General features: G+C 45.3%; 1 protein-coding gene across 2 annotated transcripts; it reads right to left on the reverse strand.

Moving 5' to 3' along the window:
• Window positions 1–1,768: 1,768 nt before the first annotated feature.
• On the reverse strand, window positions 1,769–7,510 carry LOC127331102 (amino acid transporter AVT1C). Of its 2 annotated transcripts, XM_051357173.2 has the most exons (11): window positions 7,084–7,508; window positions 5,816–6,144; window positions 4,347–4,561; window positions 4,219–4,242; window positions 3,745–3,925; window positions 3,442–3,664; window positions 3,217–3,352; window positions 2,840–3,002; window positions 2,721–2,764; window positions 2,534–2,596; window positions 1,769–2,123 (listed from the first exon to the last, which is right to left on the reverse strand). In XM_051357173.2, exons 1-11 carry the CDS (start codon window positions 7,278–7,280, stop codon window positions 2,028–2,030), a joined length of 1,671 nt encoding a protein of 556 aa, XP_051213133.1. In that variant the 5' UTR covers window positions 7,281–7,508; the 3' UTR covers window positions 1,769–2,027. The 2 variants fall into 2 exon arrangements, with proteins under 2 accessions (XP_051213133.1, XP_051213134.1); XM_051357174.2 differs by lacking the exon at window positions 2,534–2,596 and having other exon boundaries at window positions 7,084–7,510.
• Window positions 7,511–27,467: the final 19,957 nt, after the last annotated feature.

Raw genomic sequence — 27,467 nt, forward strand, 5'->3', positions numbered from 1 at the left:
CCGAACGTGTGACCGAGTACGGAGGTGCTGCCCGTTCGTGGCGCCGTGATCAAGATCTTCTACGCGCTTTTGCAAGCGGCAAGTGAACGTCTACCGCAGCAACAAGAGCCTCATCTTGTAGGCTTTGGAATCTCTTCAAGGGTGAGACTCGATATTCCCCTCGTTGCTACCGTCTTCTAGATTGCATCTTGGCTTCGATTGCGTGTTCGCGGTAGGAATTTTTTTGTTTTCTATGCAACGAATCCCTATATAGAGTCCCCCAAGGACTTGAACTTTGGAACAAATCACTATGTCATTGTCTCCCTCTACTTTTAATTATTTATATTATTTTCCTTTACTTTCAATTATCTTGTATTGCATCATATGTGCTTGTTAACCTAGTTGTTTTTCTTGGGTCATTTTATTTATCTGCAATTGATGCATGTAAAATGCATACATGAACTTTGTACTATATTGATATATATTCCCACATATTTGCATCATATTAATAGTTATTATCAGTGATCTTAATGATCTCGGAGATTTTCTAAACAATCCCCTCTCCTATGGTTCTAACTCTGTTTGGCAGGAAAAAAATTATGTTAGTATTTTGGACTTTTAAGGAGCTACATGACTCAAAAAGGGGCAAGGTCGGAGAGCACGCTTAGGAGTATTTGAGAGCAACAAAATGAGCTAAAGTGGACAAGCAGGACATCAACGGACTGGGAAATAGAGGGGTTGGCAGCGCGGCCCCCCTCCTAGGTGTAAGGGTATTTTACCCTTAACCATTATTTTGGCTAATAATGACACTGGAGCTATTGTACGGATTAATGGTTTCTATAAGTGTATACACATGTTTTAGAGGTTGCAATGTGGTGAGAGGCCCCCATTTGGCGCTCACAAGAAGCGGCGGTGTTTTGGCTCTTTTCTCTATTGCTTATATTTAAGTCAATAGGAAACACCGCACTATTAAGAGGGGCGGTCTCGATGAGCTTGCTGGGGATGTTGCCAAAGTCATATATACCTACTTCCTGCTTATCTTAGAAAGTATCCATGTTCGACCCCTTGCTCGGGAGGTAAAGACCTACTTCCTGCTTATGCTATTATTGATTGCACAGATGTTACAATGTGTATCATGACTTGAGCTAGTTTTATCTCTAAGGCGAGTTTGATCTAGGGTTTCTCGTAACCCTCTAGCTCTATGGTTTCTTGCTTGTCCCTCTAGCGGTCGTCATGTGCCACCTTATAAAGGGGATGGCACATGGTACGGGCTTGGGAGTCCCTATACGAGTCAACTTGTGTCACTTGTCTTCTACGGTATGTTCCTTCAACATCTTAGTCGTGTGGGCTGTCTTCGTCCTAGGAAGGCCACGATATCACTCACTTTGTGTGAAGATTTACCCCTAGCAATTCGGCATGGATTGTGTTTTGTGGATCAAGGAGATATATGTGGACCTAAGTGATCATGGACTTTGTCTCCTTAGGACGTTGTCTCTGAGCCTCCACCATTACTTTTTTGCAGTCTAGTTTTAGTTTAATACTTGTAGTTGGCATGCTCCCTCAAGCGGGTAAGAATGTGGGTAAAAGTTGGCCCAATAGCATCCAGCGATCTGAGCATCCTTACGACCAAAAAGAAATACTGTGCTCCCACGAATAGGCTCGCAAGACCTCACTATTTTATCCCTCCACAAAACTGGATATGCAACAAAGTTGGCAGCACCAAATATCAATTATATTATCACAACTGGCTCATCAACACCACCATTACTGGATGTTGTATACAAGAAGATCACAATCAAAGAAACTGAATATTAAAGGGCACACAGAAGATCCAAACCTCATCATTACAAACAAAAATGACGCAACATAAGAAGGAGGTAAAGCCACCTTACAAATACTCCCATTAGGAGTGCGACATCAAACTAATTAACCTTGAATAGCATACCCTATCTAACACGATTTTTTTTTGTAGATGTCCCGCGAAAGTAAACTACAACAAGTGCAAGATTAATTTTTGGTACATTGAAATGATAGTGCGTCCTAAGGATTCACTTGTAATTTTGGATTATCTTAGAAAGTGAGGAGTATGTGCCAACACCAGCACAACAGAGACCCACGGCAATGATGAAAACACATAGTACTATCTGCAAGAGAAAACATGTATTGTCCATTAGAGGCTGTCTTCAAATATTTGAACTTTGAATCCACTGCAAAATTCTGCTAATATATCAGGAATATGAAAAATTAATAAATATAATTTGGACAAACATTTGAATTTGGGGAGAATGAAGGCTGTTGAGTTCCCAAAAGAGTACGCGTGTTATCTGACTGAAATAAAAACTGTGATTCAAAACAACCGTTTATTTGTCAGAAGATGGAAAATGTATGTGGATTTTAATTTCTCAATTAAGAATACTTGCATTTCAATCCTAAGTTATCCTATATACACGCCACTTTTATTTCCTGCTTGTTGTTATGATATAAGAAATATATTCATGAATAGGAGTTCTTATACGATCTTGATAATTACTGCGCAATCTAAAAAAATTTATACCTGAGACCAAGTCACTGTACTTCTTAGGATGGCCAAAAAGCATGCACATGGAAGAATATACGCCTAAAAATACCATATATTAGCCACATCAATACGCAGAGGTTATGCAGAGACCGAGGCTTTCCCCTTTTCGAAAAAAAATCAATACAAGGAGGAAGGGCACTTAAAATTCAGAAGAAAAACTTACCACAAACATGGTGAGTAGAGACCCAACAAGGGACATCACAAGTCCTGTAAATGCTCAACAAAATTGATTAAACCCAAATTTTTTGTTGGTCTAATAAACTAATGTTAAAGAAAACTTACCAAAGAATGGAACAGATAAAGCAACAACAAGAGAAGATAACACCAGAGCTGATCTAAGCATAATTATGTTTGGGTACGTCTGTTGATTCAGAGGCAGAAGCTCTTCCAAACTCAGTGCAAGAGGAGTCATAGTAAGTGCATATTTAGTTATTGGATTTGTTACCTGAAATAAAATACAGAAGCATACATACACAGTCAACATGATGATATTTTGTTCCAGAAAAGAAAACCAGTATTCTTAGTAAGAAGCTGTAAAAGATGTTAGAGTGAGGAGCCGAACATGACTAAAAAAAGAGCCATAGCTTAACACAACACAACTGTAATCTATCAAGAAATGCACCATTTTTATCTTTCCTAATTTTGTTAAGAACAATTACCGTAGTCCAGACGGCAATCTTGGAAGACACAAGATTTGGGGGCAAGTTCAGAGTGAACTGAGACTCTGTGGATTCACCAAACATTATGTAACCCATAACCGCAGCACCGGCGAACAAAACCGTGGATAGTGAAATGCTGAAAAGATACATATACTTACCCTGAGATCATAGATCACCAAACAAACAAAAAAATAGGTTTAAATACAGTGGTTCTGGTGTGGTTACCAGGTGAAAAGAACAGCATTGAACTGGTTGCGTTTCTTCAGTGAAGAGTAGATGTTGGGGAACACCCCATGGCCTGAGTAGCAGTATCCATACAAGCCAATGGCAATGGGGATCCCAGGGAGATTCAGTGCCGTGCCTTCACCCTTGTTGAGACCCACGTGGTCAACAAGCCCAGCCCAGAAGAGGCATGCAACAATCACGATCGACGCGATGACTCCCCCAGCTACAAAATTCAAAATCACAAGAAGAGATCATAAATGTAGTCAGCTGGTATAAAGGAGCAGCTGGTGAGTGAATTGATACCTGAAATGAAACTTAGACAACTGAGATCACGAAGCCAGGTTGTCGGCATGACAATAAGCGCAGTTAGGATTGCGAATAACACATGGGAGTCCAGGGTGAAAGCCCCTATGGTTAGGTGTGCATTAGGGAACATCTTCGATAGATTGTCACTCTCTAATATCAGATACTCAATGCAACATGCCTGCATGAAAAGATTAGGATCCCGTTATAGGATCTGTTAATATGCTTATCAATCAATCTCTATTTTTTGTTTGCTTATGAACAAAAACAATGGTCAAGTTAAGCATTTGTGTTGCGAGAAATACTTTACTTCTAGAGAAAAAGTTTATTGTTATATGTTGATTAGAGTACAATCACTCTATCGTATGATGCACACCATTAGCAGAGCATGTAGTATGTCAAAGCATTGTTTCTTAAACATTATGCTGACATAGCAAGTCTCAGTAATTCAGATGGTTACAAAGAAGTACTTACATACAGTTCCATGTACAGGATTATCTGCATAGAAGATGGCAAAGAATAGAGTGACAATAGTTAGCACATAATCCTACACTATTACAACATACTGAAATGGAAACATTCAGATTTGGAAAAAATGTTACCGAGATGACGATGCGGCCAGGAGTACCGAAGGCGGCCTGTCCGATGTCCGGGTAGGTCTCGATGCCTTCTTTGCTGTCCAGGCAGCGCCGGAGGAGCACACCGGTGTACCACGCCAGCACGGCGAGCACGGCCAGTATCATCAGCCCAAGCCAGCCACCCTGCCTGACGGCATACGGTGTTGACAGAATCCCCACACCACATAACACATTCACTCCTGCAAATGACATGCAATGTATCAAGATCCAGAAAATTCCAAATGGTACAGGTTAAAAGTTGAGATTTCCGACAGAATCTATAACTTTCAGTTTAAGGATTCAAACTTCCAAGCTTAGTAACTCGAATATTCGCGCTTCTTAAAAGTGTTCCTTTAACTTTAAAATTCATATTTGAACCACATGTAAATTTCTATCTTTCAACTCAGAGATACTAAGATGTAACATTTTTCGCAAAAAAAAAACTCAGTGATACTAAGATGTAACATTTTCCGTGCCAAAAACAAAAGATGGACAATGTTCAATAGCAATAAATGTTGGGAAAGGAAGTTTACACAATAGGGATGCCAACTTTCATCTTTGGTGCCACTTGCAGGTTGCAACATATATTGTGTCATCCAGTTTTAGTTTCTTAGCAAGGCAGTGCCTTATGAAACTACCTGTGATTGTCTTAGTCCTATAAGGGGGACGATCATGCCATGCTAATAGAAAGAAACAAGTCTCAAACAAGCAAATGTATCTAGACAGGGACATCTTGTCAAATAACGTCCTGACACTGACAGTGTTCTGTATATATATCCACAGGACCAGATAGATGCTCAATACCTGAGCTTTAAGCGCGTCATAACTAAATCGCATGTTTTGATTACGAAAAGGTTCATGTTTCTGGAGACAGATCTTAGTTAATCAATATACCTGGGTACAATCATAGCCCAATTAACTATATTGCTCGTGATCATGTTCCTGTCTCACATGACGGTTCTGTACTGACCCATCAACCATGTGATGCATGTCTACATCACACGGAGATGACCAGAATCTGATGAGCTAATCAGAAATTTTAGTTGTTATATTAACACTATGCAGTAGCTGCTTAGTGGAGGTGGCACCGCACAAAATCTGTACACTGCACCTTGGTGTTAGGCTGTCAGCATGTGGGGTGTGTGCGCCCAGGTTCAGCAAACATGAAACATGGCATCTTTTTGTCATAGTATGTATCATGTCCAAGTGAGCATCCTAGGTTGCATTTGGATCTCTCAAGTTGACTGCTGTACCTGTACGACATATTTCGATATTAACATGACCATATCTGGTGATTGGAATTTGCAATTTCGCCAAATTTTTATATTTCAAACCAGTTATTGATAGAAATTAGCAGTTTTCGTCAGACCAAACTAAAGACAATGCAGCATCATTTCAGTTTCAAGAACTGCAAGTGCGATCGACCCCAATTACCGCCACACACACATACGTACCGTTCATGACTCCCTGGGTGTAGGAGCACTGACGGTAGGGTCCCACCTCATGGCCAACCCCGCCCAGCGGCTTCTGGTCCTCGGGGATCTTGAACAGAGACGACGCCTTCCTCGGAGGCGGCAGGTACTGATGAGAGCTCTTCCTGGCGTCCTCATGGTCATCGTCGACGGCAACGGCGGTCGGCAGGAGCGGCTTGACGATCTCCGGTACCGGCTTCCCACGGAACGAGCTCACCAGGAAGGAGCCGGAGAGCCTGCCGAGTGAGGGCGTGCCCAGGAACCCGCTCAGGCCGGGGGACTGCACGCTGCTGTATATGTCCATCGACTGCCTGTAGAAGGAGATCGACATTGCTGTCACTGATAGAACATCATTTTCATGGATTGAGGTGGAGCTAGCGATTATCAAAAACGGTACGATGAACGTTGGATCGATCGAGCACTAAGATTAATAGCAATTAGGTAGAATTTTGTGCGTCTGCTGAGTGTATATGGCATAGTTGTAATGTGACTGGAATGTTGTAGAAGCATAATGCTTTGTTAATGAAGCTGGGGGTGTTCCCCTTTCATAAAAAAAGAAGTAGAATTTTGTGCAAATGGATCAACATATGATATATGATCGAGACAAGTCATGTTACTGATAACAAGATTATCGGAAGTATGCATGATAATCTCTTGATAGTTTGTTTGATAAAAAAATTCTAACTGATTTAATCTCCCGTTCTGGTTTTCACGCGTGTCTTCTCTCTGGAAAAAGCAAGTAAGGAGATGAGACCAACTGAGTTTGCCACATTGGCAAACAGGTCCACCTTGATCGAACTCACGAGCACGAGCACACAAATATCCGGTAGGAAAATTCTCCCCGGGGGTGGATTTCCGGTTACTGGAAAATCCCAACAGGTAACCACATGAATTTAAAATCTCAAATTTAAAATTTTAAAGAGGCTTCTCATCAAAATTCAAAGATTTCAGGATCTTTTTTGACCGGCAAGCCCATTTCCTGGGGGTGGTGGGTAACCAAAACAAACATGACATCTTTGAAATTCCAAAGAAATTATTGGCAATAATTCTTGTAAGAATCCTAAGAGAATATTGGTTCCATATTCCAAAGAAATTATATGCAATAATTCTTGTAAAATCCTAAGAGAATATTGGTTCGATGGATCATATCCGTATGCACAGTAGAGCCGCTAAACCCTTGCCGCACAAGCACTGTCCAAAAGTGTTTGCAAGTTGTGGACAATGACAGCATCCTGCAGCGAGCCACGTACCTGTAGCTCTGTGGCCACTGGTGGCTGCTGTAGGAGCTAGGATGGCCTGCAGCGGCCGGGCCTCGCGGGCTGCCGCATGACGAGGACCCGTCGGACTCCTCTTCGTCGCTGCCGTCCTGCCTCCCGGCCTCCACGGCGTCCTCGTCGTCGTCACTCTCCATGACGAAGCTTCGGTCAGACAACGATGAGTTCCTCATCGCCCTGCCCCCTTCTCTCAATGCAAATTTAATGGAGTAATCCGCAGAGAGGGAATAGCGGAGACGAGACGAGAGGAAGATAGTAAAGTGCGAGGAGGAGATGGAGCGAGCGGGCAGAACGTGCTTATATGCAACGGCGATCGATGTGGCTGCTTGGCACTGAACTGGGGGAAAAAGGTTGCTAATTACTCCTACATAAACTTTATGGTCCTCATGTCAGTGTCACACTAACACTACATAGATAATGCAGCCAAGCAGCAGGAATTCATGGGGCAGAGGGCAGAGGCACCGGAAATGGATGCATCGATGGGGACGAAACTGGAAGCTATGAAAGGCCGATGTACTCCCTCCATTGAATAAAGGTTGTCTGATATTGCATTTCAAAAAAAAAAGGTTGTCTGATATTTATTAAAATTTAGATGTAGTAGATCCAAATTTTAATAAATCTCAAACAACCTCCATTAGACGGAGGAAGTACTTATCTTGACAGAAGGGAAATGGAACTGGTTTTATCCAATTTTGACCGGTAATTATTTTGTAATTAGTATTTCTGAACTGCCTTATACTAAAGTGCTCATAGTCCACACGGTGATTCATATGTGTGCACAAAAGACAAAACACTCTTTTCTTTCTTCTTACTTTTATAAACATGATTCCATCGGTGCGAAATTTAACTTGAAGAACACATTTGACTGGACGGCGGATAGACTACAGCGTCGTGGTCTTCCACACCCTGCAGCTTGCCCTTTGTGCGACCAGGAGCCGGAGTCCATCCAGCACCTTCTGCTAGGTTGTGTGGTCACGCATGAGGTTTGGGCTTGGGCCTAAGCTCGGTGGAGGAAGATTGAATGGCTTCCTTCTGTTGACTCCGACCTCCTCCAGTTGTGGTCCTCCTTGACCTGTCCTTCGGGATCTAGACGGGACCTTTGGACGACGGTTATCCTTGTCTTCTGGTGTATCTGGAGGCACCAGAACGATGTGGTGTTCAACGGCGCGGTGCCGGAGGCTCGAGCGATTAGGGGTAGGATCAAGGAGGAGTCCCTCAGTTGGCGTCTAGCTAGGTTGTTCCGCTCCGAGTCTTTCGGTTTTCCCGACCCCTTTCCTTTCTCGTGGAGGGATGGAGATTAGGCTTTGCTCGGGGAGCTGTCATCCTTGTTGACAGCACAAACGGTGTGGTGTGAGCCTTCTGGCTTTTTCTTCTATGTGATCAATACACCCCAGGGTGTATTCTCGAAAAAAAAAACACACTTCATGGCATAATATATATATGTGTACTATGAAACTGCCAAACTTCATACATAGCAAAAGTAACAGAAAATTCAAACTCATAGAAAAGGCTAGACATTCACTTATACACATCAACAGAAACGGTTGATATGCCCTCTGAGGCGGAAGTGCCCTTTGTGTCTACCGATGGGCCGGTGGTTTGTGTTTTGTTCCAACTGGGATGTGATCGTTATGGTTGGATGTTTTCTCTCTAGGTACGGTTGATATGCACCAGGCATTGCACTGGTGCGCATAGCCATGGATAGATGTGGGGCACGATGCAAAACCACAGTTGAAGGAACCTTCTCTGTCGCCGAAAGGCCGGACCTTCGATCAGCCTTCAGGTCATCTGCTCAAAAGAGCACATGTCTTAGGAAGTTAATTACCTCTCCGTGGCGGTGCACCTTCACTAGATCGATCGACTAGCTAGATCGAGCATGTGTGCTGACTCAGACGGCTAGCATCTCCCTCAAACCCTGTCAATGTTTATGCTAAATTAGTAAAGCAACTGACTCAGCACACAGAAATCATGTCCCCATAGTACCAACTCATGATTCGTGAACAGGAATTCCAATTCCACTACCCAACAGCTCACATATGCCAATGAGTCGGCAACACACCTGAGAATGAAAATCATCTAAACAGGTTCTCTGAATCTGGGAAACAAACCTGACCATATGGCTTCAAGTGGTGCCTTGTCCGTAACAACGTCACATGCATGCCTCGTGGTCGTGGCCGCAGTTCATGTCAATCTTAGCCCACTTTCAACCGTGGATCGCATTTCGAACATCAAAAGTATCCGGAACGGTTTGTTTGCGCCGGTCTTCATCTGTTTGCGGTTGCCAGCGGCCCTAACGATGTACCGTATTTGGTCCACGGTCTCGCAAATTTATACACGTTATGTTTATATTTAAAACATTAAATAATTATAGGTAAAAGCTAAAAATATCAAACCATCCAAATTAGTACAACAATGTAGTTCAAAACTGAGCTTTGCCGGCATACGGATAGCCCAAAAGAATTTAAACACAAATTAATGTGTGATCCGATCAAGGGTCATCATTTTCTTCTTCTCCAACCATGTCCATTAAGTAGGATCCATGTCGTCGGTCAATGGGGTTGCCATGAGCTTGGCCTCCTCGGTGAGAAGGGCGAGCTCCAATTCCTTGCGCCTGTTTTGACCGTTGATCTCTTCAAGGAGGAGCTTCTTGTGTTGTATGGCGACGGCAGTTCTTCATGACCTCCTCTTTTTCCCGAAGTTTTCTCTCGTCCCTCTTCTCACTTCAAACCTCCTTATCAAGTAGGAGTGTCTTGATCGTCTGCATGACCGCTTGCGAGGAGGCATCGCCCTTGGCCTCCGCCTTGGAGCTTTGATTGTCCCCTCGGTCTCTGATGTGGGCATAACCCTTCGGGTACCCGCTATTGCCATACCCGGTGCAGATTATGAAGATGGACCAACACAAGGACTCAACAAGCTGGACCCACAAGGAATATCAACTTGAATTACAAGAAAGAAGACTCCAATACGAATCCTACTAGGACTCTTGTAAATCCTAACTTGGTTGATATATAATAAAGCCAGACAGGGACACCCCTTAGACACACATATTCAGAAACGTAAATCGTAGAGGCAACACGTCTAGACATCGCAACCCGCAGATTAGAACTAGAGTGGACTAGATACAACAACTCCGCCTATGGCGGCCTCCTGTAAACATATATTCATATAGTGGATTGCTAGCAGGACGTAGAGATCCTCCACCGCGGGGACGTGAACCTGGGTACGTCGTGTCTTTTCTCGCTTCCGGAATTTCCATCGTCGTCTTTCTCTAAACCCAAATCCCTCATGGTGGGCATTGCCGAGAAGCCGCCTCGTCAATTGACGCCTCTGTGGGAAAGCGACGACTGAATTTCGTTATCCGGGCGGGATCCATCTACATCGTCATCAAGTTCATCTACGACATCTACATCGGCAGCCAGATCGTATATCGTCATCAAGCTGAAGTTCATCACTAAAGCCGAAAGATTGGAGAAACCGGGTCTCATCACCATAATCAACCAGGCTGACACGGGGCGAAAACGTCGGCTGTGTGGAGCAAATTTATCGCCTGCACGGGGCATCATGCTCTTGATGATCGGCTGGCAGATCGCGTCGAGGAAAAAAGAAGACGTCGAGCTGATCGCCGATCAAGACAACCATTCACGTGGGTCAAATCCTGATTCCTAACAACACGAGTTGAGCCAGCCAAAAGATTATCACCATATGAAGTACTAGCACTAGTCATCTCACGTGAAGTTCTGATGGATCTGGAACAAGTACGGAGAATAAATTTCACGGAAAAATCCAAAGCTAGGAAGAAGAAACAATTCCACATTTGGAAAATTGGAAGGAATAATCAGAAATAACAACATCGGGTTCAATTACCCAAACGACACATATATGGTTGGCATGTTATGTGCATATGAGGAATCCATCGCGTCATGTCGATTTCGCCACTAATAATACCCTCGGCACGGATCCGTCAATGCGAACGTCCACCGCGAATTCAACAGCCGAGCATCCAACATGTTGGAGGACCCGTGTATTTGCGCCGCTTATCAGATACAAGGACCAGGTCCTATACTTCTAATCACGCAAAATTTACTTCGCAAAATATTTTTCAGCTCATACTATTTGCGTGCAGTTTTTGTGTTGTAATATAAACTGCAGATCGGGAATAAGCTTCGACTACTTCGCTTTGTCGACCCCGTTCGCCAACAATTACATCCTCTTCATCGACTGCTACTCCCCTACATGGATCAAGCCAACCAAGTTCATCAGCAACGAACATCTGATGTAAAAATATCAGGTGCTATACTTCCAAATAATTACTTCTTGCAAATTTTATTTGGCCAAATATTTTTGGTTTGTGCTATTATTTGCGTCCGAGCTTACGGACTACAATATAACTTCAGATTGAAACAAAGCTTCGACCGCGCCCGCCATCGCGTACCCGTCACGTTCGAAGGCTCGTATGTGGCGGACACGATATTACGGACTCAATATATTCGGATGCTCACCTGCCGCAGTTCGGCCATATCAATTGTGTCCTCTTCATCGGCCACGTCAGCTAGGCGCCGCGTGGATACATCAACTATTTCTGTCCACGCAAATATTTCGTCTGCGCCCGCCGCTTGGACTATCTTTGGTGGTGCAATTATTTCGACTGCGCCCGCCACATAGACTATCTTTGGTCGGACGATTACTTCAACTGCGTCCGCCACATCAACTATTTCTGAACGGATGATTACTTCAACCGCGTCCGCTACATCAACTACTTCTATCAGCGCAACTACTTTGACTACGTCTTCTTCATCAGCCGCGCCGACCAAGCGTCACGCGGCTACATCGACTATTTCTGGCTATGTGACTACTTCAAACTGCGCCCGTCACATCAAAAATTGATTACTTCGACTGCGTCCGCAATGCGACTTGCTTTCATATGGGCTTCGTCGCAGCCGAGCTAATGGATTTATCTTCTTCAGCTCTGGATGTATCTTCTCCCAATGAACTCCCGGGTCAATGGCTTCATTATCAAGTTATCAATGGATACATAAAATGACCCAGTGCACTTCCGGGTCGATGGCTTCATCATCTATGGTTATCAATGGATATCATCTTATATAAATGGTCCGATGTACTCCCGGATCGGTGGCTTCATCATCTATGGTTCTCGGTGGATTTATCTTCAATGGCTATATGGACCCGATACAGCAACGCTGGAATTACTCGGAGGCTCCTAGAAGATCTTCGACTATTATGCTTACTCCCATCGGGAGCGCTGGTTCACTGAAATTCAAGCAAACATGAAGACTCTTTATACTATCAATGATTTCATCAAGGCCTTACTCCCATCGGGAGAGCTGGAATTCAAGAAGACGGGTGTCCCGAATTAATTCATCAAGACCTTTTCGCATACTACCGCGAACATTGATTTCGAATCATAAGATCGAGGGTTGTTTTCAATGACTATACCCGAAATTACCCTCTAAAGCCTCTGAAAAATACGAGTGTTGCAATAGAAGGAAAAATAAACGGGACATATAACAATACACAATTATCCTTTGCTAAAGCCTCAAGACTGCGTGAGTGCTGCATATGGCAAGGATACAAAACTATACTTACGAACAAGACACATGCCGGTACTTTAAACTACATAAGTTGATGAGGACACATTTTCCCGATCTTTCACGATGCACCTTCTTGATCCATAGGACCGATAGATCTTGAACTCCCATGAAAGATTCAAGGATACTCAAGCACATATGATTACTCTTGACAGACTCAAGAACTCTCACACCTTTATTGGATAACCGGACGAACGTCCGAGACACCGTCACACACGCCGATCCCATAGGGTCGGAGATATCTTGAACTCGAGGTTCTACATGATCTAAATCAAAACTAGACTAGCCCTAACCCTAGCCGTGCCATCTCCTTATATGAGGGAGTGGTGGTCGGCCGGCCCCCTATTGGGCCTAACCTAGTTGACTTGGACAGGCCCAAGTCAAACAGACACAACTTAAAAACCCTAGATGACCCACCACATGACCTGGCTACATTATTTTCTAATAACAAGACTATGATAAAATACTGGTACAACCTTAGACTTAATCATCATATCAATGGCTGTCCCAGTGCACCAGGCCTGGATATCCATATCATCCTCCCCTTCTTCAAGAAGCATTGTCCCCAACGCGTGAGGGTCTGCTAGAAAAAGGGTGGCGTCAGATAAGAACATCGCCGAACTTCATCCTCAAGCCTCGCCAGTCTTCCACACCACACCCTCCCTCTCGACTAGCTTGACTTGTCCTTGGCGCCATTTGGTCTTCGACGCCATCAACCTGATTGAGAACATAAGTATCCTTCCAAATGCAACTGAAGTGCACCGTACATACCACCCAAAACAAAACAGAACAAATTCTTGTCCGCCTTGGATCCAAATAATTTGACAACACCTTAGTATGCATCCTTCCGACACACCAATGTCTACTTGAAGAGCAAAATTTCTTCCACTACACGACGAACAAACAACAATAGCACAAGTGGCACTGCAGGTCTGGACGCCGATACTGCCGGACTGCACGCCTGGAACGGTCGGCCTGGGGCCCGGTCCAACCGGCCTGAGCGCCGGTCCAACCGGCCTGGTGCCCGATCTGACCGGCCTAGGTGCCGGTACAACCGGCCTGGGACCCGGTCTGCCGGCCTGTTGGCCGGGTGAGCCTCCGCTGCTCCCTGGACCCGCCCCAGTGGGCACCAGTGTTGGACCCGGTTTGTGCCGGCCAGCCCGGCCTGGTAGCCGGTCCAACCGGACAGAGCGTCGGGACCGCCGGTCTGCCGGCCGTGTGGCCGGACCGGTACAGCTGTAGAGCCGGTCAACCGGTTCTGGTGCCGGCCGCCGGACGGAAACCTGTTCCTCGCAATTTTTCCTGCCGCGGCACAGAATTCCGACGAAAAACTGTCGTGGCAGATCTTCAGCAGCACTATTCCTTCCTCTCTCTTGCCGCCACCACCTCCGCATGAACGAAGGCCTCTTGAACTTGACTCTGCCGCCCACTTCCTCCTCCTTGATCTTCACCAACAGCATGGCAGCGACGTACCCAATGGTAGCCACAACAATCGAGCAGAAACAACCGAGCAACAAACCAATCTGCACCGTGATCAACCTAGCGCTCTGATACCACATGATAAGGGGGATTCCAGCAGATCCTCCTTGGGTGTTGCCCGATCTTTCACAGCGAGAACCCGGGTAGATAGAATCTCCCAACAACGCGATGAACGTAGCCTGGAGAGAAGAGGGATGAATCCAGCAAGCAACGGATCGATGAACGATACACCTCAAACCTTGAGCCAGATAATCCTTGATGAACACAAGAACTTTCGCAGCGGATAATATCGGCAGCGCCGTACCCCCGGAGGGATGATACACGTGAACACACGCAATGGGGTAAACCCTAAACTTTAGTCTAAACTTGTCTAGCCCTAAAACCCTAACCGTCCCACCCTTATATGAGGGGGTGGCGGCCAGCCCTAGTGGGGCTCCCTAACTTGGATTGGACATGCCGAAACCAAGACTGACTCAATTTATTAAAAACCCTAATTGGCCCACATATGACCATTATATAAACTAAGATAATTAAGCTGGTGGAGTCCTGAATCTGGGCTCCACATAGGCCTCCATGCCCGTATCATGTTCTTTTTCCGACGAGGGTATTTGTTCATTCACTTTACACACAGACAATACTTTTTCACGCAAGGACAATAAATAAAGCTCATTATGGAGTAAAGCAACCCCAACATAAGAATTATTACACCATATGGCACATTTGCCATGTCCAAAATAACACTGATAACTGTCTTTATCCAAACGTGATACACTAATCAAATTTCGATGTAAGGAAGGAACAAATAAGACATCTTTAAGCAGAATAGTCAAGCCATCAGCTAGCTCCAAGAGGAAGTCGCCAACAGCTTCAACTTCTGCTTGAATTCCATTCACGACTTCAACGCATCCTTCGCTTCTTTTCGTAGTCCTCGTCGAATGGAATCTCTGTAAAGAATTTGCAACATGAACAATTGCACCTGAGTCAATCCACCAAGTAGATTTCGAAAACTGTGTATACAGGGATTCATTTACAAATGAAACTAAATTGTTACCTCTCTTTACCATTAATTCTTTCAGAAAAGCAGGGCAGTCTTTCTTGTACTGCCCAGTCTTCTGACAGTGAAGACACTGATCTTTGTTCACTGGAAATGGCCTGTGCTGGAACTTCTGATGATGTTGCATTGGGGCTTTTCCAGATGGCTTTGAAGGAGAGCCATTGTTGCTTTGTGTGAAGGGTCTTTTCTTATTGTCCTTCACATAATTGAGAGTACCTCCATTCTGTGCCTTGAGTCTATCCTCCTCTTGCACACACATGACAATGGTATTTTCAATGTCCCATTTCTCAGGGTTCATGTTGTAATGGACAACAAAGTTGTCAAACTGTTGTAGCAATGAGGCCATCACCAAGTGAACCAGAAGTGCAGGCTTCAGCTCCAGGTCAGCATCCATGGGCTTCAGCTTTGCAGCCAGGTTGCTCATCCTGAGGATGTGCTCCCTGATGCCATGTGCACCTCCACTGTACTTTTCTGTCACCAGCTACTTCAACAGCTGGGTTGCATATGTCTTTGAAGAACCAGTGAACTGGCTCTTTATCTTTTCTAAGTACTCCCCAGTGGAGGCACACTCTGCAATTGAGCCCACGATGGCGTTCTCAATTGTATTCTTTATAAATGCCATGCACTTTTTGTTGGCAGTCTGCCACTTTCTGTTCTCTAGTGTGTAGGACATCTCCACAGAAGCATGGTCCCTTTTCTTTTTAGCCCATGCATCATCAGTATCCGTGTCATCTCTGACAGGGTCAGTAGGCTTTATGGGCTGCGGTGTATCAACCACCCAGTCCACCTCAGCACAGACAAAGGCGAAATCCACCTTCTTCCTCCATTATGTGTAGTTATCCCCTCTAAGGGTGGGAACATCATTGATGCAGCTTATCAAGTAGAACCCTCCTGAAAACCACAAAGAAGTGAGAATAGTACAATCGGAAATTATAATTCAACATTGGTCCGAATTAAAACATGCAACTGTGTTAATGCAAATAAAACTATATCACCATTCGGCAGAAATAGAGATAAATGCACATATCATCATTGCAACAAAACCATGATCATGTCATTAATAACGTTGGTAAAAGAATAACAGAACCATAATTGTCACAGTAATCACTTTTATTCATTCTTTCAAAATTTAATAGTCACTTTTGCATTTAAAATGCTCCTTTTACTATATGCAGCGGAAACTGTGAATTTAAATTATTCAACTTTTGAACTTTACAGAGGCATATCCTTTACTTTTTAATTTCTGAACAAATATTTCGTTGGTCCTATTTATTCAGAAAAAAACTAGACAAAATTTTGGCCAAAAATGACCCAAAATTGCCTAAAATTGCCCCTGGAAATGATAAAACAGTAAAAAACTGACTGTTACTGTCGCAGCCCACGCGGCCCGCACGCGCCGAGCGACGCGCAGCACTGCGTCGCCCACGCGGCTAGCACTGCTAACACGGCCTGCTGCCGCGGCCTGGTGATACGCGTACAACACGCGTCCGTTGGGAACCCCAAGAGGAAGGTGTGATGCGTACAGCGGCAAGTTTTCCCTCAGTATGAAACCAAGGTTTATCGAACCAGTAGGAGTCAAGAAGCACGTTGAAGGTTGATGGCGGCGAGATGTAGTGCGGCGCAACACCAGGGATTCCGGCGCCAACGTGGAACCTGCACAACACAAACCAAGTACTTTGCCCCAACGAAACAGCGAGGTTGTCAATCTCACCGGCTTGCTGTAACAAAGGATTAGATGTATAGTGTGGAAGATGATTGTTTGCAGAAAACAGTAGAACAGTTGCAGTAGATTGTATTTCAGTATAGAGAATTGGACCGGGGTCCACAGTTCACTAGAGGTGTCTCTCCCATAAGATAAACAGCATGTTGGGTGAACAAATTACAGTTGGGCAATTGACAAATAGAGAGGGCATGACCATGCACATACATATTATGATGAGTATTGTGAGATTTAATTGGGCATTACGACAAAGTACATAGACCGCTATCCAGCATGCATCTATGCCTAAAAAGTCCACCTTCAGGTTATCATCCGAACCCCTTCCAGTATTAAGTTGCTAACAACAGACAATTGCATTAAGTATTGCGCGTAATGTAATCAATAACTACATCCTCGGACATAGCATCAATGTTTTATCCCTAGTGGCAACAGCACATCCATAACCTTAGAGGTTCTTGTCACTCCTCCAGATTCACGGAGACATGAACCCACTATCGAGCATAAATACCCCCTCTTGGAGTTACTAGCATCAACTTGGCCAGAGCATCTACTAATAACGGAGAGCATGCAAGATCATAAACAACACATAGATATAAATTGATAATCAACATAACATGGTATTCTCTATTCATCGGATCCCAACAAACACAACATATAGAATTACAGATAGATGATCTTGATCATGTTCGGCAGCTCACAAGACCCGACAATTAAGCACAATGGGGAGAAGACAACCATCTAGCTACTGCTATGGACCCATAGTCCAGGGGTAGACTACTCACACATCACTCCGGAGGCGACCATGGCGGCGTAGAGTCCTCCGGGAGATGATTCCCCTCTCCGGCAGGGTGCCGGAGGCGATCTCCTGAATCCCCCGAGATGGGATTGGCGGCGGCGGTGTCTCTGGAAGGTTTTCCGTATCGTGGCTCTCGGTACTGGGGGTTTCGCGACGAAGGCTATTTGTAGGTGGAAGGGTAGGTCAGGGGGCGTCGCGAGGGGCCCAGGAGACAGTCGGCGCGGCCAAGGGTGGGGCCGCGCCGCCTACCCCCGGCCACCTCGTGGCCCCACTTCGTTGACTCTCCGGTCTTCTCGGAAGCTTCGTGGCAAAATAGGCCACCGGGCGTTGATTTCGTCCAATTCCGAGAATATTTCCTTACTAGGATTTCTGAAACCAAAAACAGCAGAAACAAAGAATCGGCTCTTCGGCATCTTGTTAATAGGTTAGTTCCAGAAAATGCATAAATATGATGTAAAGTATGCATAAAACATGTAGATATCATCAATAATGTGGCATGGAACATAAGAAATTATCGATACGTCGGAGACATATCAGCATCCCCAAGCTTAGTTTCTGCTCGTCCCGAGCAGGTAAAGGATAAACAAAGATAATTTCTGGAGTGACATGCCATCATAACCTTGATCATACTATTGTAAGCATATGTAATGAATGCAGCGATCAAAACAATGTATATGACATGAGTAAACAAGTGAATCATATAGCAAAGACTTTTCATGAATAGTACTTCAAGACAAGCATCAATAAGTCTTGCATAAGAGTTAACTCATAAAGCAATAATTCAAAGTAAAGATATTGAAGCAACACAAAGGAAGATTAAGTTTCAGCGGTTGCTTTCGACTTATAACATGTATATCTCATGGATAGTTGTCAATGTAAAGTAGTATAACAAGCGCAATATGCAAGTATGTAGGAATCAATGCACAGTTCACACAAGTGTTTGCTTCTTGAGGTGGAGAGATAGGTGAACTGACTCAACAATAAAAGTAAAAGAATGGTCCTTCAAAGAGGAAAGCATCGATTGCTATATTTGTGCTAGAGCTTTGATTTTGAAAACAAGAAACAATTTTGTCAACGGTAGTAATAAAGCATATGTGTTATGTAAATTATATCTTACAAGTTGCAAGCCTCATGCATAGTATACTAATAGTGCCCGCACCTTGTCCTAATTAGCTTGGATTACCGGGATTATCGCAATGCACATGTTTTAACCAAGTGTCACAAAGGAGTACCTCTATGCCGCCTGTACAAAGGTCTAAGGAGAAAGCTCGCATTGGATTTCTCGCTATTGATTATTCTCAACTTAGACATCCATACCGGGACAACATAGACAACAGATAATGAACTCCTCTTTTATGCATAAGCATGTAGCAACAATTAATTTTCTCATATGAGATTGAGGATATTGTCCAAAACTGAAACTTCCACCATGGATCATGGCTTTAGTTAGCGGCCCAATGTTCTTCTCTAACAATATGCATGCTCTAACCATTAGGTGGTAAATCTCCCTTACTTCAGACAAGACGAACATGCATAGCAACTCACATGATATTCAACAAGGAGTAGTTGATGGCGTCCCCAGGAACATGGTTATCGCACAACAAGCAACTTAATAAGAGATAAAGTGCATAAGTACATATTCAATACCACAATAGTTTTTAAGCTATTTGTCCCATGAGCTATATATTGTAAAGGTAGATGATAGAAATTTAAAGGTAGCACTCAAGCAATTTACTTTGGAATGGCGGGGAAATACCATGTAGTAGGTAGGTATGGTGGACACAAATGGCATAGTGGTTGGCTCAAGTATTTGGATGCATGAGAAGTATTCCCTCTCGATACAAGGTTTAGGCTAGCAAGGTTTATTTGAAACAAACACAAGGATGAACCGGTGCAGCAAAACTCACATAAAAGACATATTGTAAACATTATAAGACTCTACACCGTCTTCCTTGTTGTTAAACTCAAAACTAGAAATTATCTAGACCTTAGAGAGACCAAATATGCAAACCAAATTTTAGCATGCTCTATGTATTTCTTCAGTAATGGGTGTAAAGTATATGATGCAAGAGCTTAAACATGAGCACAACAATTTCCAAGTATCACATTATCCAAGACATTATAGCAATTACTACATGTAGCATTTTCCAATTCCAACCATATAACAATTTAACGAAGAAGAAACTTCGCCATGAATACTATGAGTAAAGCCTAAGGACATATTTGTCCATATGCAACAGCGGAGCGTGTCTCTCTCCCACACAATGAATGCTAGGATCCATTTTATTCAAACAAAACAAAAACAAAAACAAACCGACGCTCCAAGCAAAGCACATAAGATGTGATGGAATAAAAATATAGTTTCAGGGGAGGAACCTGATAATGTTGTCGATGAAGAAGGGGATGCCTTGGGCATCCCCAAGCTTAGACGCTTGAGTCTTCTTGATATATGAAGGGGTGAACCACCGGGGCATCCCCAAGCTTAGAGCTTTCACTCTCCTTGATCATGTTGTATCATCTCCCTCTCTTGATCCTTGAAAACTTCCTCCACACCAAACTCAAAACAACTCATTAGAGGGTTAGTGCACAATCAAAATATACATGTTCAGAGGTGACATAATCATTCTTAACATTTCTGGACATTGAACAAAGCTACTGAAAGTCAATGGAATCGAAAAATCCATCGAGCATATCAAAACAGGCAATGCGAAATAAAAGGCAGAATCTGTCAAAACAGAACAGTTCGTAAAGACGAATTTTATTGAGGCACCAGACTTGCTCAAATGAAAATGCTCAGATTGAACGAATGTTGCGTACATATCTGAGGATCACTCACGTAAATTGGCATAATTTTCTGAGTTACCTACAGAAAATTTTGCCCAGATTCGTGACAGCAAAGAAATCTGTTTCTGCGCAGTAATCCAAATCTAGTATGAACCTTACTATCAACGACTTTACTTGGCACAACAATGCACAAAACTAAGATAAGGAGAGGTTGCTACAGTAGTAAACAACTTCCAAGACACAAAATAAAAACAAAGGTACTGTAGTAAAAACATGGGTTGTCTCCCATAAGCGCTTTTCTTTAACGCCTTTCAGCTAGGCGCAGAAAGTTTGTATCAAGTATTATCAAGAGACGAAGTATCAACATCATAATTTGTTCTAATAATAGAATCAAAAGGTAACTTCATTCTCTTTCTAGGGAAGTGTTCCATACCTTTCTTGAGAGGAAATTGATATTTAATATTACCTTCCTTCATATCAATGATAGCACCAACAGTTCGAAGAAAAGGTCTTCCCAATATGATGGGACAAGATGCATTGCATTCAATATCCAAGACAACAAAATCAACGGGGACAAGGTTATTGTTAACGGTAATGCGAAAATTATCAACTTTCCCCAAAGGTTTCTTTGTAGAATGATCAGCAAGATTAACATCCAAATAACAATTTTTCAATGGTGGCAAGTCAAGCATATTATAGATTTTCTTAGGCATAACGGAAATACTTGCACCAAGATTACATAAAGCATTACAATCAAAGTCATTGACCTTCATCTTAATGATGGGCTCCCAACCATCCTCTAGCTTCCTAGGAATAGAAGCTTCGCGTTCTAGTTTCTCTTCTCTAGCTTTTATGAGAGCATTTGTAATATGTTTCGTGAAAGCCAAATTTATAGCACTAGCATTAGGACTTTTACCAAGTTTTTGTAAGAACTTTATAACTTCAGAGATGTGGCAATCATCAAAATTCAAACCATTATAATCTAAAGCAATAGGATCATCATCCCCTGTTGGGGGGATGACCCCCGGTATGCCAAAGGCATGCCAAACCGGATGGTTTGAGTCATCAAGATACCGGTTTAATATTCTTACCGGAGCACAAAGATAAGAGTTTGGCTAAGTGAAGCTAAGCCGGTATCCCCAGGAGGGGTATACCGGAACCGGATAAAGAAGATACCGGAAAGAAGGGCATGTCGGCAAGACTGGTCAAAGATTCTCTTCAGAGCTAGAAGACAAGGATGAGCTAAGCAAAGTGACTTTAATCGGAGCCCTGGCGCCAAAGAGAAGGGTGACGCTGAAAGAAGCCGGAGGACGTCAGCGTCCCTGATTAAAGAAGACCCCGGCGTCATCCATGATTAAAGTAGCTTTGTAAAGTAGTTTGTCCAGTCAAAGATACCATTAGGGTTTCTTGCACTGTAAGCCACCCTCTCCCCTATATAAGGAGAGGGGGCACATCCTCTTACGGGCGCACAACGATAGAGGAGGTTAGACGATAAACCTTGTATCCAAGAACCTGTAACCATGTTGAGATCAATGAAGCTAGCGATCTAGAGCAGAGTTCTTCCTCTTGTCTCTCTTCTTGCATACCGGCCTTTGGTTGTGTTCTTGAGGAAAGCATCCGGAAGTTCGTCCCATCTAGTCGCAAACCCTCCCCCGAATCCTCTAGCGCCCATTCGGCCCCAACTTAAGCCATCCCATGGCATCTGCTCGTTCGCCACGACGACAGTTGGCGCCCACCGTGGGGCATGAAGTGGCGCTTGCTGGAGTTCACATTCGGGCGGGCATCCTCGACGTCGCCGGCCAGCGTACGGTCTCCGCGTTGGTGCAGCGCATCTACGCCATGGACTTCATCAACGACAACGCGGGCTGCTTCGCCAACGGCGGCATCTTCCCCAAGAACGGCCGCATCATTGAATTCGGCAGCCACCGCATCTACTTCGGCACCGTCCCTGTGCGCCAGTGCCTCTCGCTGGTACTGGTGGCGCCGGATCCGCCAAGGTGGCTGCATGCTGGTCGCACTCCAGGCAGCGTGGAGGTGATGATGGCAGGCGCGGTCGACGCCGGCAAAGAAGCTGCGGAAGAAGGCGCTGGGCGTGCGGTTTTGACCCGTGCGGCCAAGCCACCGCTGGAACGCGGCGCAGGCGCTGCAGGAGCATCATCCGCGCCACCGGAAACACCACTCCAAGCGGCGATGAACGTCCTCGCCACCCCCATCGCGCAGAACATCGACCCGGCAGCGGCTCAGGCGGAGCTGGAGGCGCAGCGCCAGAAGATGCTCGAGAGCGGCAAAGACATCATCAGGGCGCAGCGCGAGCTGAACCTAACCGTACGTGAGTATAACGCTGCCCATGGCTTTGCTTCTGTTAGCGCTCATGCTGCTAGGTTACCGGAAAACCGGCTTAAGGCTCGCAATCTAGATCAGGATCTGCGCAAAGAAATTGTTGCCGGCAAAAGCACATCTGCATCTGTGAGCATTGTAGAGAAACCTAAGTACAGTAGCCCGGATAAAACAATAAAAGCTGCTAAAGCTGCTGTAGCGCTGTGTGACTCGCTTTCCGGGGACGCTCTGGCAAAACAACAAGAGCGTGTCCGGGAACTTCTTGAAACTATCGAGCAGCAAAATGCTGAGCAGCTTGATAAGCTAAACAAGGCTGTGGCTTCAAAATCCGCGCGTTCGACAAGGAATGCCGGTAGCAAGTCCCATGGGCAGGCTTCGTCCCCCCATCCGAACAGAAGAAGAGAAAAAGAGGTGAATGCGCAGCAGATGACTGTGTATGATCCGGTTCTTGCCGGAAAACAACAAGCCGGGCAATATGATGCCGGCAGAAAAGGCCAAGGGGCAAACAGAGGCTACGCCAAAGAGGGCTATGCCGGAAACAATCATGCCGGTAGACAAGAAACCAGGCAAAATTATCGAGCTGCAAGGGCGGCGTATGATGAGGAGGAAATAGATCCCCCAAGGTACCGGCAGGCAAGGGCCGCGGTACCGGAATGTTATGATGAGGCTGATTCCGCAAGACCGGCAGCATACCGGAACCCGTTGGGAGAACGCTTGGGAGAAAGATACCTACCGGAACGGGATGCGAGGCACCGTCTGGATAGGGTATACTTGTCAGAAATGATCGAAGAAGAAGGTCCCCCAGGCCCAAAGTGTTTTGGTCCAAGGATCATGAAAGAAAATCCACCAGTTCGCAACTTTATGTTGCCTCGTGACACAAAAACATATGATGGCACTACGAAACCGGAAGACTGGCTCGCGGACTACGTGACCGCGGTATACGTCGCAGGCGGCGGAGGAACCGTAGCTGGAGGAGGAAACCGGCGATGGGCCGTGAGAATCATACCATCGTTTTTGGTTGGACCGGCAAGAATCTGGCTAAACAACTTGCCGGCAGGAAGCATAAATGGCTGATTGGATTTTGAGGAAGCTTTCGTGAGCAATTTCAGCAGCACCTATCAGAGGCCAAACAGGCCGCAGCAGCTCGCTCTGTGCATACAGCGCCAGAACGAAACAGACCGGGATTATCTGGCCCGGTGGAACACTACAAGGAACTCCTGTGAAGGGGTAATCGAGGCACAAGCCATTGCTTGGTTTAGCAGTGGGTGCAGGAGAGGTTCACCGTTGTGGCAAAAGCTGCAGCGGAACATGCCGACAACGTTGGCAGAGATGATACGTGTGGCGGATAGCTATGCATTGGGAGACCCAACGCAGCCGGCAGTGCAACCTGAGCCGGAACAGCAGCGCCAAGAGCAACACCGGGATAACCGGAATAACAAAAGAAGGGAAGATTTCCCGGATCGAAGGTACGGTCCGCAGCAAGTTGCTGCAGTGCAAGAAAACTCTGAGGCCAGCGGCAGTCAGAGGCAGAGAACCGGATCGCAGCCATGGGCGGGTCCTAAAAAACAGTGGGTAGAAAAGAAGCCTTGGGTTCAGAAAAAGAACTGGCAAGAACCCGCGAAGTACACCATGGAAGCTGCCATGGACCAACCTTGCCGGTGGCACACACCGAATCCGGAACACCCGTCAAACCATCTGATGAAGGATTGTACCTGGACCAAGTACTTGATGCAAAAGGGAACGGTAATGGATGCACAACCGCCGCAAGACATGCCGCGGTAACAACAGCTACCACCACCACCACCACCGCTTACCGGGGCAAACGCCTTACCGGTACAGCCAAACTGGCAACAATACCAGCAAGTTAACGAAGTGGGAAAAGGCAATGGCCAACCACCTCCACCGGCACCTTTGGGCCGGAATATTTACAAAGATCCAGATATGTGCTGCATTGTGTTCGTAACTGAGCCAACCGACAGACAGAGCCTATATCGCCGTTCTATGGAAGTGAACGCGGTGATGCCGGCAGTACCAAAATATACGTTGTGGTCTGATCAAGAGATCTCGTGGTCATTGAAGGATCACCCTAAGATCATGCCTAACCCGGGTGGCTATGCTCTTGTCTTGGACCCAATCATGCAAGGGCCAAATGCTCGAGTCAAGTTCAGCAAGGTGCTGATAGACAATGGGAGCAGCATAAACATCATGTACCAGCACACCATGAACATGCTGGGCATAACAGAAAACATGCTTCAGCCAACGCGCACAACGTTCCATGGAATCGTTCCGGGACTATCCTGCGCACCGGTTGGAAAAGTCCGGGTGGATGTGTCGTTTGGAGGACGTGACAATTGCCGGGTTGAAAACCTTGAGTTTGAGGTGGTGGACTTAGATAGTCCTTACCATGCTTTGCTGGGGAGACCAGCATTGGCTGCTTTTATGGCCTCAACTCACACGGCGTATCTCAAGATGAAGATGCCGGCACCTCGTGGACCCTTGACTGTGGTAGGAAACTACAAAGTCTCACTGGAAACAGCTTCCGCCGGATCAAACCTGGCAGAGTCGCTGGTGATCGCTGAAGAAAAAAGGAGGATGCAAACTGCAGTTGCGTTGGCTCAGTCCTCACAGCTGAGTTTAGTGGCAATGAGTGCAAACCTGGGCGCACCGGCATTTAAGCCGACAAAAGAAACAAAGGACATTGTGCTGGATCCGGCTTACCCTGAGCGCACCGTTCGTATCAGTGCCGGCATGAATGAGGCATAGGAAAGCGCGCTCATCAGCTTCCTCCGTGAGAATCAGAATATCTTTGCCTGGTCTACTGATGACTTGGTAGGTGTTCTGAGGGAGCTGGCTGAGCACTCATTAAATGTCCGGAAAGATGCAAAGCCGGTAAGGCAGCCGCTGCGCCGGTTTGCTGAAGACAGGAGAAAAATCATTGGGGAAGAAGTGACAAAGTTGCTGGTTGCCGGGTTCATCGTGGAAGTACTGCACACTGAGTGGCTAGCCAATCCGGTGCTGGTCGAGAAGAAAAAAGAGGAGAACATGGAAGCAAAAGCTCCAAAGGTGTGGCGCATGTGCATCGACTACACCAACTTGAACAAAGCTTGCCCGAAGGACCCTTTCCCTTTACCTCGGATCGATCAAGTGATTGATTCCACTGCAGGATGTGAGCTGTTGTCTTTCTTGGATGCTTATTCCGGTTTCCACCAAATCCCCTTGAAAAAGGAAGATCAAATAAAAACTGAGTTCATTACCCCGCACGGGGCTTATTTCTATGTCACTATGCCTTTTGGTTTGCGCAACGCTGGTGCAACGTACCAGCGCTGTATGCAAAAATGCTTGTTTGATCAAATCGGAAAAAATGTGCAGGTCTATGTGGACGATGTCGTGGTAAAAACTAAGGTAAAAGAAACCTTAATCGGTGACCTCCGGCAAACATTTGATAACTTGAGAAGATTCCGGATGAAACTCAATCCGGCAAAATGTACCTTTGGTGTCCCTGCCGGCAAGTTGCTTGGCTTTCTCGTATCAAGCCGAGGCATTGAGGTTAATCCGGTAAAAATCCGGGCAATTGAAAGAATGACTATACCGCGCGATCTAAAAGACGTGCAAAAGTTTACCGGAAGCTTGGCATCGCTAAGCCGGTTCATAAGCAGGTTGGGAGAAAAAGCTCTGCCACTCTATGCTCTCATGAAAAAATCTGACACGTTAAATGCCGGGACCCCTCAGGCAGACGCAGCGTTCAAAGAGCTAAAAACCATGTTGGCTACAACGCCTATACTGGCTTCACCTCTAGAAAGGGAGCCTATGCTATTATACATAGCAGCAACAAACCGGGTTGTGAGTGTTGTAGTTGTGGTTGAAAGAGAAGAGGACGGAAAAACCGTCCAGAGGCCGGTATACTACCTGAGCGAGGTGCTCTCCCTCTCAAAAAAAAACTACCCTCGCTTCCAAAAGATGACCTATGGTGTGTACATGGCCGCCACAAAGCTTAAGCATTATTTTGAAGAACACCCCATGAAAGTGGTAAGTGAAGCACCAATCTCCGACATCATGTGCAATAAAGATGCTAGCGGTAGGATTGTAAAGTGGGCAATTCAGATATCACCGTATGTGCCTGTGTATGAAAGGAGAGATGCCATAAAATCACAAGCTTTGGCTGATTTCCTCGTTGATTGGGCGGAAATGCAATACAAGCCGCCAGTTCAAAGAATAGAGTACTGGAAGATGCATTTCGACGGATCCAAACTGAAAGAGGGTCTAGGAGCTGGTGTGGTGCTCACCTCGCCTAAGGGAGATCATCTCCGGTATGTTCTGCAAGTGCATTTCAGGGCATCAAATAATGTCGCTGAGTATGAGGCTCTGATCCATGGGCTCAAGGTAGCAAAAGAAATCGGTGTGCACCGGATCATTTGCTATGGAGATTCAGATCTTGTTGTGCAACAATGTTCCGGAGATTGGGACGCAAAGGATGCCAACATGGCTTTGAACCGGTTTCACGTGCAAAAGATTGCCGGCTTCTTTGAGGGCTGTGAGTTTCACCATGTACCGCGAGCGCAAAACGAAGCCGCGGATGCTTTGTCC

Source organism: Lolium perenne, chromosome 2 (assembly GCF_019359855.2).
Source record: "Lolium perenne isolate Kyuss_39 chromosome 2, Kyuss_2.0, whole genome shotgun sequence".
NCBI lineage: Eukaryota > Viridiplantae > Streptophyta > Magnoliopsida > Poales > Poaceae > Lolium > Lolium perenne.

Coding starts and splice junctions, on each gene's coding strand:
- LOC127331102 (XM_051357173.2), bottom strand. CDS start 7,280: ATGAGGAACTCATCGTTGTCTGACCGAAGCTTCGTCATGGAGAGTGAC. Junction 3,665..3,744: donor TTGTCTAAGTTTCATTTCAG/GTATCAATTCAC, acceptor TGAATTTTGTAG/CTGGGGGAGTCATCGCGTCG. Junction 2,597..2,720: donor CTCTACTCACCATGTTTGTG/GTAAGTTTTTCT, acceptor TGGTATTTTTAG/GCGTATATTCTTCCATGTGC.